General features: G+C 36.4%; 1 protein-coding gene across 2 annotated transcripts in view; it reads left to right on the top strand.

Moving 5' to 3' along the window:
- AUTS2 (activator of transcription and developmental regulator AUTS2) overlaps positions 1-12,780 on the top strand; it is a 1,114,656-nt gene that overhangs the window by 494,312 nt on the left and 607,564 nt on the right. For both annotated transcript variants that reach the window (XM_028109914.2, XM_028109913.2), the window contains exon 3: positions 8,323-8,424. In XM_028109914.2, coding sequence (XP_027965715.1) covers positions 8,323-8,424 — 102 coding nt within the window. The remainder of the gene's footprint in view (positions 1-8,322; positions 8,425-12,780) is intronic.

Raw genomic sequence — 12,780 nt, 5'->3', positions numbered from 1 at the left:
AAAGAAACAGTATCGTAACAGCCTCTTGGCTAAATCATAGAGAGTTATGATTCTCTTGATAAGCTGTAGAACATTATTAAGTTCTGCTGTCTGGGTTGAGTGTGTCTATTGGAAGGATATCAAAGTTGGTCAGATTGCTCTTGATTGTCTTAATTGCTTCTTGTTTATGTTTGAAACTATGCAGTTAGATTGATCTTGGCTTATTTTCCTCTCTTTATTAACTTTCAGGTTTATTTTTACTGCTACAAAGTCCCCTGAACCCCTTTAAGTGTTGAATAATGTATGTGATTGGCAAGTGGAAGTGATTCGATAGTTTCCCTTTCCAAGCTAATAACACAGCCTTCAAGTTATTATCTGTGCCATACCTTAAATATTTATTTGGGAACATCACTGACACATTGAGATAAATGACACTCCAAAGTCCAGGCATGTCCAAGAACCATGTTTTATTTTGCATTAGTGAAACTTTACTACATTGGAATGATTTTATAATAAATGGAGTTAGAAGCAGTTTCTGCTTTTCTTGTCTTTGTAAACCCCCTGTGGTAGGCAGAATTCCAAGATGTCCCTCAGGATAACTTGCCTCCTGTTGACTCCCATGATTAGATTTTCGTGTAGCATAGTTGACTTTAAGAAAGGGAGTTTTCTTCCCTGACCCTGACCTAACAGGTAAGTCCTTAATGAGGAACTGTTTCTGGAGTAATGATGGAATCTTTTACTTTTGAAAAATAAACCTCTGTATTGAAATGTAAGTTACATGTCCTGAAATTCACTTATTGTTAACTGTACAATTTAATGAGTTTTAGTAAATTTATAGAGTTCTGTGATCATCACCGTACTCCAATTTTGGAACTTTGCCATCAACTCAAAAATTTCCCTTGTGTCCATTTGCAAATTGGTGGTCTCTTACATTCTTGTGAAAAATTCAGTTAGAACTTGGTGAACTACCCTTTATTATTAAATTTAATTTGTTGTATTTATTCAGATTTTTGCAGCTCTTTTAACTAAAAAATAATTCCTTAGTTCCCTTTGTGTTTTATATTATTGGATTTTGGCACAGATTAGCTTTGCATATTTTTCTTAATGCTCTGAATCAAATTTTGTTAAAAAATTTTTAATTTACATTATTTGATTATGATTTTGACAGTACCATCATAGAATGTTTAGTACTGTAATTTAGGAATGTTTATTTTCACATTTTTATAATCATTTTTATATTATTACATATTATTAAATTATCACATTATTATGTTTCTACATTAGGTTTTGCTCTTTTTCTCTTTTTATTCTTAGATTTGTAAGAAGTATGTCTCTTTTAATTCTGTGGGTTTCATTCCCATTTATACTCTAGTTTATTGATTGTGTCCAGTACTTTTTCAATTCATTATATACTTTTTGTTTTTTAAAAGATTTATTTATTTTGAGAGAGAAATTTATTTATTTATATTATCGAGAGAGTGCCAGTGCACAAAACGGGGTGGGGGTAACACAAGGAGAGAATCCTCAAGCAGATTCCACGTGAGCATGGAGCATGATGCAGAGCTTAGTCCCAAGACCCTGAGATCATAACCTGAGCCAAAATTGAGAGTCGGCCACTTAACCGACTAAGCCACCCAGGCGCCCCTGTACTTTTCATTTTTAGAATTTCCTTTCTCTGATTTTCCCTGCCATTGCTTTTTTGTCTTCTTCTTGATCTCTGCAACTAGGCTATTTGTTTCTATTATTTTCCACTTTTTAGAAAGTTAACCTCCAGCACAGAATTTACAGCATCCTGTAAATTTTTTTTTTACATATTTATAGTTTTTATTTTCTTTTAAAATGATGTGTTTGTGATTTTGTCTCACTCAGCTGTAATTGTGGAGAGAATTTTTTTTAAGATTTTATTTACTGGACAGGCAGAGAGAGGGAGAGAGTGAGCACGCACAAGCAGAGTGAGTAGTGGGAGAGGGAGAAGGAGGCTTCCTGCCGAGCAGGGAGCCTGATGCAGGGCTCAGTCTCAGCACCCTGGGATTGTGACCTGAGCCGAAGGCAGATGCTTAACCAACTGAGCCTCCCAGGTGCCCCATCTGGAGAGAATTTTTTAAAAGAGGTTTTAAAAAAAGATTTAAAAAAATCTCTAGGTGAGATTGCCAATAATTTTTTTTTTTAAAGATTGTATTTATTTATTTGACAGAGACAGCGAGAGACTGAACACAGGCAGGGGGGGAGTGGAAGAGGGAGAAGCAGGCTCCCCGCCGAGCAAGGAGCCGGATGCAGGGCTCGATCCCAGGATCCTGGCACCATGACCCGAGCCGAATTAATTTTTATCATAGAGGAGGCTGCTAATGTGATTTCTACATTTTGGAATTGATTTTGATGTTCTTTGTGGTCTGGTCCATCTGCAGCTGGTACTGATGTCCTGTGGGTGCACTCAAAGACTTGGTCTCTGGGAATTACCAAATTCACTACATACTACCTATGTCAGACTGAGTGTTTTAACATTTGTGTCCTTTCCTATGACACTGTGTTCTTGCTCCCTGATTAGTAGAATGCTAACACTCCCCATCTCCATTTTCTTGATTACTTAAGATATTTCTTTACTTTATACATTGGCACATGAAAGTTTATAACTTTATCCTTTAGTATAAAGTACAGAAGTGTAAAAGTTACAGATACTTTTTATAACTTTGACCTATGACTTCACCTAACCATTTATTTCTAATCCTTTGTCTTTTTTTCCCCTTTTTTTAAACTTAGGAGTTCTCACTAACAAATAATTGGATATTTATTTATTTAGTTTACCTAACAGATACTAGACATCCTTACTTTTTTAAAAAATAGGGCTTGATCTATATATATTATTACTACAACCAACATACTGTCGTATGCTTTTGCTTTCCTGCTATTTCCCTCATTTTCTGAATATTCTCAGTTGAGAATATTGATAATGATTTTAATCCTTTTATATTTGACAGTGATTAGAAGACATTATTTTTAATATCTAAATTTTACTACTGGTTAAGTGTATGGTTATCAGATCTTAAAACACTTTCTGTAGCTACTGCAGACAATAAGAAAATAGTTTTTGATTCTGTGATCCCAGAGAAATTTTGCACAAATTTCTTGTCCTGCCCTTGTTTCCAGAATTTAATGTTTAGCTTTTAGGCACAACTTGTTTTTGTACCTTTAAAAGTACAATATATTAATAATTTCTTAAAATGTTTTTTTCTGAACTTTATAATTTTGTTTATAGAAGTTATTTCCTGTCAGCTTATTTTGGTGTCAGCTTTTTCATTAAGTTCTTTAGTTTGGTTCTGTTCCTCTCGTCTTAAATATCTTTTAAAACCCAAGGAATATGTTAGTACAGACGTACTGCAGCCACTGTGGAGAACAGTATGAAGGTTCTTCCTGAAGTTAGAAATAGAATTTCCATATGATCCAGTAATTCTCCTACTGGGTATTTACCCAAAGGAAATAAAACAGTAATTTGAAAAGATATGTGCACCCTTATGTTTATTGCACATTATCTACAGTAGCCAAAATATGGAAGCAACCCACATGTCTATTGATAGATGAATGGATAAAGAAGATGTGATACACACACACACACACACACACACACACACACACACACACACTGGATTATTATATAGCCATATAATGATAAAAGGATGAGGTTTTGTCATTTGTGACAACATGGATGGACCTAGAAGGTACTATGCTAAGGGAAATAAGTCAGACTAAGAAAGACAAATACCATATTATTTCACTTATGTGGAATCTAAATAACAAAACAAATGAATAAACAAAAAGCAGAATCAGACCTTTAAATACAGAAAACAAACCAACGTTTGGCAAAGGAAAGTGGGATGAGGGGATGGGCAAAATGAGAGAAGGGGAGTGGAAGATACAGACTTCCAGTTGTTGAGAATGAATAAGTCACAGGAATAAAAGATCCAGCAAAGGAATATAGTCAGTGGTGTTATAATAGTGTTGTGTGGTGACAGATGGTACCTACCTTTGTGGGGAGCATAGAGTAACATATAGAAATGTTGAATTGCTATGCAGTACACCTGAAACTAATAAAACGTTGTGTGTCAACTATATTCAAATAAAAAAAATGTAAAAATAGTACAAATACCACCCAATGTATGGGGAAGATTCCAACAAATAGGGAAAGTTTCATTTTGAAAAAAACCAACATTTTTACAAGATTAAATACTTGCTGTTTTTATGTTAGGAATGTTACAAAATTTCATTGAAAAAAGAAAAGTCTGTGCTTATTGACATATTTTTAAAACCTTGTGTGGAGTCCAGATCCCTGCAGGAAAGCTCAGCAGTCTGAGATAGGATTTATGCTGCTTTGAGAAACCAAAACGGTGGTAGGAGATTACTTTTGGATGCTTTTCTGAATTGTAGTGCATAATTCACATTTATTCCTCTTTTGAGTTTCAGGTATAGGTGTCTTCTCCATCTGCTTTATCCTTCTGTGAATTTTGTTTGAAGAATTAATGACACCTACTGAGCATCTAGCATCTTGAGCTCTCCATACTGAAGCTGAAAAGAGTGGCATAGCCCGGCTCACAAATCTTGGCAGGGGGTATACAGAACTGCTCCACCTTCACTGGGTCCAGGGTGATGGGATTTTGTTACATGTTCATTAGCAGCGATAAAACCATGGATCGTTATTTTCCTAATTAGCCATTAATAACAGTTAACTCTAACAAGACCACAGCTTCAGAGTTTTTGAATATATTGTTGACAGTGAAATCTAATGGGAAACAAGCCAGCTTATGTTTTATAAAAATTGTTAATCTTATTGATAGGACTACTACCACTCATGCCAGAAACTAGCTTCCTTTTATTTTAACTGTTTTGTTCTAAATTCGGATGCCTAAATTATATAATATTCTGAGGGGAATAACTTCTGCAAATAAGAGTGAATTACAGTAATTTTTAAATAAACAAGGTATTTTAAAGTATCTAAAAGGTGATAGTGAGAAATCTCATTGCATTTGTTTTAGCAAAAGCTTTCTTAGAACAGCTGCCATGGATGCTAGGACAAATCAATGCAGGTGGATCGATTTTCTTTAGGTCTTTAAATGTTTAAGCCGCACCTGGCCTTTGTAATATCTCTTGGTTGTAGGTAATAGTTGGGAATTTCAGGTGAAGGATTACAACTTCTAAGTTAGCTGTGCTACCCCAAATGATCCATTGGATATGGCTAAAAATGCCAGTTTTAAATGTATTCATGGGATTAGGAATGAATACTTCTTTGCCTGAAATCTTGTGGTTTAGCTTTAGTACTTACTGTAGTCAATCCATTTCTTTGAAATATTGAGCTGTCTGACAGCTTAAAATCCTAAGTTTCCTTTAAACTTGAGCCTGGCTTTGGAGGAGAAAAGGGTGGTGTGGGGGTGGATTTTATGTAAGGCTCTCCAAAGAGAATTCACTAAAGTGCTTTTGCTGGCAGGGCACAGGGAAGGCCAGGAAGCTGCTTCGTCTCAGTCCTTCTTGGGTTTTGCCCTTAGCCTACATCAACGTTTAGCCAGATGATATACATCAGAGCCACTGAAGTCTCTTGTCAGGCCTGTTGAAGTCATCACTTTCCTTGCATGAAGAAACATGGAAGAGACCCAAATGCAATGTCCAGATTTTGGGAAGCCAGGTGGATGGATGTCAGGAGAAATCTTTATGCTCTTACACTGTTAATTCCCTGCTGGGTGTTTATTTCTCATCTAGCTTTGAGGGGCTGAGTTTTTATAAACATCTCTTGATCAAATATCACCTTATAAGATTTCTTTCTTTGTGAATGAAGTCACATACCACAAATATATTAAAAACATATTTTATTGAGAATTACTAATATACTGCAGACTTGTTATTTCCATGTGAAATACTGATATCTAGACGGGTTCTAAGAAGTAAAATGAGAGCAGTAAGCAGTATAGACATGGATTGAGTCCTAGACCTCTTGCCTAATTCTGAGGACATCACTTGCTCTATTTGTTTCGTCATTCACACATTGGAGGTAGCTTTATCTGTATTTACTTAACTCAGATATCCAGGAATATAAAAATTATGACATGGCCTACAAATTGTCCACTCCATGTATAGGTTTTATCATAGGTCAAATTTATTTAACAGTAAGCCTTTTCAAACTTGAAAATGTTTCATAATTATCAAAGGCCATTAATGAAGAATGATATATTATGTAAACTTTGAAGGCATATCAAGCAAGCAGGCAAGCAAACAAGCTAGCTAGCTCTTCAAAGAATATAGTGGATCATATCTGAGCTTTCAAAACAGTTTTGACCTGGAAAGCACAGAGAAGGTGAGGGTGAGCTTTACGGGTTGAGGAAATCTAGGGTGAAGAGACAGATGCAGGACAGAAATGGACATGACATTTTCAGGAAATTGAGAGAAAGTGATTTTCATTTTAGATTAAATTCCCCTTTATTATAAGTATAAAAACGAAAACTTGAAGAGAAGGACAATATTCTGAACTTTTATTCCATAGTAATAAGAAAAGGCTCATATAGCTTGCATCTGAATTAACTTAGAATTAGCAGATTTAGCAGTAATTTAGAAGGAAACTAAGTAGTTAAGGTCCCAGGAGGATACAAACTAAAATGAGTATCATTTTTCTGGGTTCCATTAGAGAAGACTTCTGGAGAAAGGGATTTTTAGAAGAAAGTGATAAAAGTGGATTTGTAGAAAGGCTGAAAGCAAAAAGTTCTGTATAGTGGGGATTTGAGGGCAGCTTATTAGATGGTGTGACCCAAAGTGGGATCTGAACTGCAGTTTTTTAAAAGAGGCGCATTAGACAGGGAATGCGGATTCAGATTCATTCTCCATTTGTCTTGGTTCACATTCCCCTTTGGCCCCGGAGCCACATGAAAACCTGCAGGCAAAAATTTTGCTACCTATTACTTGTTCTTCTCTCTGAAATTCCCTCCTGCCCAGAAGCATGGGGCTTGTATTTTGTTTGAGACTTTCCATGTCTGATCCATGTACCCCTCTGTAATGTTTCTTCCTATTTCCTCCCAGAAGGAAATCTCTGTTTCAGATAAGACTCCTTCTGATCATTTCCTAGCATGTTGCTTTCCTGCCTTTGCTTTCTGCCTCTCTCCCATCAAGAGTATCTTCCCGTCTCCTCTCAGCCTTATGAGCTCAATCTGCTTTTAAAATCCAAGGCTTCAGAGATTACTTTTCTTCCTAATGTCACTGGCTACTTTTTGGTGTTCCATTTATCATGTATTTCCTTATGTTGTTATATTTGCCTGTCTTGCAGTCTTTCTCTTGCTAGATTGAGAACATTATAAAAGGGCTATGAGTTGTAACCTGCATCAGATTGCTTGGGGTCTCTCCAAAGGTGGTCAGTGTTGATGATGACAGTGCTGGCTAATGGTCCATATGTGTGTGTCTCCTAGTCTCATATAGAATACTGGTTTGAAATTGTGTGTTTATTCATTTTAATGGAAAATCAGAGGTGGGTAAATGTGTAGAACTCTCTGAACATGAAAGTCAGAGATGGGTGAATGTGTAGAATTTTCTGAACATGAAAATCAGAACTGGGTAAATGTATAGAAACTGCTAAAATGTAAGCTTCGTAAGATCAGAGACTTTTTTTTTTTTTTTTTTTGGTTTAGCATCATATTTCCAGCTCTTACTACCAGGTCCAGATATGGCACCTAATACATACTTTTTGAATGAGTTGTGGCTTAATTACTTAAGCTGTAGGTCTTAATCTGGGTACTCTTAAATACCTGTCAGGAGACCTCCAGAATGTCATCTCAGAAATCAGGATCAGTGTCTTCCCAATGGTGAAACAGTAACACACAGCATCTCATCATTTTCTCCTAGGAGAAGAAAACATTGTTTTTTTTGTCCTGTTTTGTTGTATTCTTTCTTCAGAGGAGGACAGGGGAAAGAAGATGGGCAACCATAGTTGAATCTGACTTTAGCTAATTCAGTGAGTTTTGGTCTTTTTATTGACAGAAAAGCTCCCTGTGGAACAGAGGACAAATCTGAGGGACGATTACTTTCCAAGATTCATGGACCTTTGTTAGATTTTTGTCAAGTTTTTTTTTTTTTTTTTTTTGGTAGGCTTGCTCACTCAGATTTTACACTGACATTTTATGGTAAATGTTTTGTTTATCCTTCTCCATGTTTCTTCCTGTGGCCACTTGCTTGGCACGACTCAGAAGCTGAGAAGAATGTTAAAACGCAGGACCTTAAGTTGTTCACTTTTGACAAGACTGGAAGAACATGGGGGCAAAGGAGCAGTTGTGTGAGGAGACCACTGACTTTTTTCTTTTTCCTTTTTTCTTTTGCTTTTAGCTCAAGCCAGGCCAGAACAGCTGCAGGGACAGTGACAGTGACAGTGCCAGTGGAGAATCCAAGGGCTTCCACAGGAGCAGCTCTCGGGAAAGGCTCAGCGATGTAAGTTTAAAAAAAAATCGGACAGCCTGGTGATGGGTATTAAGGAGGGCACGTTCTGCATGGAGCACTGGGTGTTATACACAAACAATGAATCATGGAACACTACATCAAAAACTAATGATGTAATGTATGGTGATTGACATAACATAATAATAAAAAAAAATCGGACAAAACCACCAGACCACACATCACTTGGGTCAGGTCTCACTTTCCCAACACTCCTATCCCGTCCCATCACTTGGTCTATGCAAGCATTACAGTTCCCTCTCTCTCAGCACACATGTTTGAGCCTGGCCTGATGGCTTCATTCTGTTTTCTAGTGTGACCCAAAATGTGGTTTAACACATAATAAGGTAGGTGGGAGTACGTGTCACCTTAGAAACAAAAGATTACAAAGGGAAAGGATAATACTTTTATTATCAGTGTGGGAAATGAGAAAAGTAGTCCAACAGTTCTACCACTGGAAGATGACATCATTTAACTTTGGGCTTTTTGTAATTTCTTTGCCCGTGAGATTGGTAATAATCCCTGTCTGCCATTATATTTCTGTTGGAAGGGATGAGTGACCAGCCACTTACTTGGCAAGAGAAGGAGTTTTATTTCCTGACTGATTTCCAAAGGAAAATCCTTGTGATAATGTACCATACCTCTGGAGGGGTCTGTCAGCCCCCAGACCTGTCCCTGACGACTCTCCAGCCTCCTATCTGCCAAGAGGGCAGATTCTCCGTTGCTGCTCCTGGGAGCCACCTGATCCTCTGGGCTCTCTTGTCTTCTAACCTAACATGTCACAGAACAGGATTCTTGACCTTAAAAGCAACACTGGGAAGCTTTCTTATAAAATGGTGAAGTAGGGAGACATTTTTATTAGTGATACCAGTGAAGGAACATTAACAGATTAAGTGATACAGTACTCTCAAGAAAGAGACAGAAATTCAGAGTCTCTGAGTTTCAAGAAGAATAAGCGAGCTAGGGCATAGAATAAGGATTAAAAACCTTTGCCCCTTGTCTCCCTCCTTTTTTAATACTCTATAGCAGTTGTCTTCATCCTGGGATACAAGATGATTCGGTGTGTTGCAGGAAAAAAATATTAGAACTTACTATTTTTTGTCTAAAAACAAAAGAAATGAAGCTTTGCTAATAATTTAACACGCTGGGAGTAGTTGAAGTGTGTAATTTATAAACACCTCTATTTTAGGAGTGTGCTCAAAACTTTTTTTAACTTAGGGGTGTTCATAAGCGTAAAAGGTTGGAGCCCACTGCAGCACATTGAGTCATTCCGTATAATCTCCCATATATTTCTCCATCATCCAAGGTGGACAGTCCCAAGACATACCTCTCAGGAAAGTCTGAGATACTTAGAATGAGACTTGATGTATGGAACATTGAATTCTTAAAAGAATTAAGTGGAATACAGAAAATACAATTATTTTTGTAATACTCTTAATATTAGATAATTGTCTCCTCTAATAAGGTTTAATATAAATTATACAAATAAAGAATATAACTCAGTGTTTTGCTGTGTGCGTATGTTTGTGTGTTTATATGTTTCATTAACTTGGTGATGGAACTATAAATTAAAATAATAAAGCAGTATTTCTTACCTAAGTTGTTAAAGATTATTAATACTTAAGTAGCTCCTCTGAGCTTTTGTTTTGTTTTTAATATGAGATCTCACTCACCCTGGAAATTATTCCAGGATTAGTTAATCATAATTTCATCACAGAGTGGAGAAATGAAAGCCACGTTAAGTCAGGGGACAAGAGTACAGTATTGTATAGTCATTGAGATCTTTTGATTGGTTACCCTGAATTCACTTTCCATTAGATCAAAAGAAATTGGCAAGAGATATTCTGTGTTCATGGATACGAAGACTTAGTATTGAGATTCTGCCCAAAGCAATGTACAGGTTCAGGGCACTGCCTCTGAAAATTCCAACATCCTTTTTTGCAAAAATGAAAAAAAGAAAACAAAAAAACAGATACTCAGATTTTGTGGAATGGCATGCGACCCCTGGTAGTCAAAACAATCTTGGAAAAGAAGAACAATGTTTGAAAACTTAAGCAAAGCTACAGTGATCAAAACAGTATGATACTGGCATCAGAATAGATATACAGACCATTGGAATAGTATTGAGAGTCCAAAAATGAACCCATACATCTATAGCCAACGGATTTTTGATATGAATGTTAAGTCCATGCAGTTGGGAAAGAATTCTTTCTTCAACAGATGGTGCTGGGACAACTGGATTTCCTTATGCAAAAGAGTGAAGTTGGACCCCCGCACCACATCATGTCCACAGATTAACTCACAATAAATCAATGGCCTGAGTATAAGAACTAAAATCATGAAACTCTTAGAAGCAAACATGGGTCAGTTTCCTGATTTTGAATTTGGCAGTGGATTCTTAGATATGGCCCCCAAAGCATTAGCAACAACAACAAAAAAGATAGGAAAATTGGACATCATCCAAACTAAAGGCATTTGTGTATCTCAGAGGGCATTATCAAGAAAGTGAAAAAAAATCCCTACAGAATGGAAGAAAATATTTGTAAATCATAGAACCAGTGTTTTCAATATTGAAAAATGGGCAAAGGACTTGAATAGACATTTGCAGAAAAGATATACAAATGGCCAGTAAGCACATGAAAGAGTCTCCTCATCATGGCCATTAGGGAAATGCAAATCAAAACTATAATGAGATAGCCCTTTACATCTACTAGGATGCTTATGATAAAAAAAAATGGGGGAGGAATAGGTGTTGGCAGGGATATAGAGAAATTAGAATCCTCGTACGTGATGGTGAGAATGGAAAATGGTGCAGCAGTGTGGAAAACAGCTTGGCAGGTTCTCAAAAAACTAAATGTGTAGTTACCCTATGTCCGACCAATTCCACTTTTAGGTATATACCCAATCAAATGGAAAATAGTTACTCAGAGAGAGATCTCTATGCCAATTTTTATTGCAGCATTATTTACACTAACCAAAAGGTAGAAACAACCCATGTCCATCCATAGATGAAGGGATAAACAAAAAATGGCATATATGGACAATGGAACATTATTTAGTCATAAAAAAGGGATAAGTTCTCATACATACTATAACATAGATGAACCTTGAAAACATTATACTGAGAGAAGCTAGTCATAAAATACAAATATTGTATGGTTCCACTTACATAAGGAGCGTACAATATGCAAATTCCTAGAGACAGAAAGCAGGAGTGCGCATGGACCAGTCATGGGAGTCGGGGAATGTGAGGTGTTGGGAGTTATTAATTAATTAATGGTTTGAAAGTTTCTGTTTAGGGTGATGAAATAGTTTTGGAAAATTATATCCACAATGTTGAGAATATAATTAATGCCACTTAAAAATGACTGAAATGTCAAACTTTATGTTCTCTCTCTATATATACATTTTTTTTACCACAATAGAATAAAAAAAATTGGGGCTGTAACAATCCTGCCAATCTATGTCAAGACAGTCTATGTAATACTTCGAGTTCATGTTGTGTATTAATTATTAAAATTCATACCCTTTGCAACAACAGTATCAAAATATGAAAGGAGAAATGACCAAAAAAAAAGGAAAAGGAAAAAAGAGAAGTAGTTGGCATTTAGTGAGATGTTCCAGAACCTCTAGCCACTTATTTCCTTTGCATGGGCAGTTCTGAGGTTGCAAATTCTTACCTCAGGCCTATTGCAATCCAAAATTTGCTGAGATGAAAAGCCTTTAACACATCAAGCCACAAAATAACTTTTTTTGGATACCAGGGCAACACCTACCCACACAGTATTTTAAAAAATAAAGATACCCCTACTTTTTCTTTAAAGGGAATTAGTAACTAATTACCTTAGTGACTATCAGAGAATGAGGAGATGGAGTGAAGGACCGCTGCTGGTTTTGTTCTATGTGGATTTACCATGTCTCTCCTTACAATGCTTGTGCTTTCATTACTTTCTTGAACCTATGGGAAATAGTTATTATTAACTGTTCTAAGGCTGAGGGCCTTAGATCTCTACCTTAGATCTTAGATCTCTAGTAATCATGTCATCTGTATCATTTCCATGTCTGTTTCTGTTGGTTGGTTTTTCTCCTCATTGTGGGTTGTTATGTCCTGTCTGTCTCCTTTGCATGTTTGACAATTTTGGGGGGATGACAAACATTCTAAGTTTTTCTTTATTGGGTGCTGGATGGTTTTGCTTTCTAAAAATTTTCTTGAGCTTTATTCTGGGATGCAATTATGTCATTTGGAAATAGTTTGATTTTTTTTCTGAGGTTTGCTTTTATGCTTTCTTGGGTGGAACCAGAACAACCTTTAGGCTAAAGCTCATTTTTTCCCCAGTACTGAATACTCTG

This window comes from Eumetopias jubatus, unplaced genomic scaffold (genome assembly GCF_037043125.1).
Source record: "Eumetopias jubatus isolate StellerSeaLion01/CBP00866 unplaced genomic scaffold, mEumJub1_p1.0 scaffold_12, whole genome shotgun sequence".
In the NCBI taxonomy this organism is placed as follows: domain Eukaryota; kingdom Metazoa; phylum Chordata; class Mammalia; order Carnivora; family Otariidae; genus Eumetopias; species Eumetopias jubatus.
This window is presented reverse-complemented; position numbering and strand designations above follow the sequence as displayed.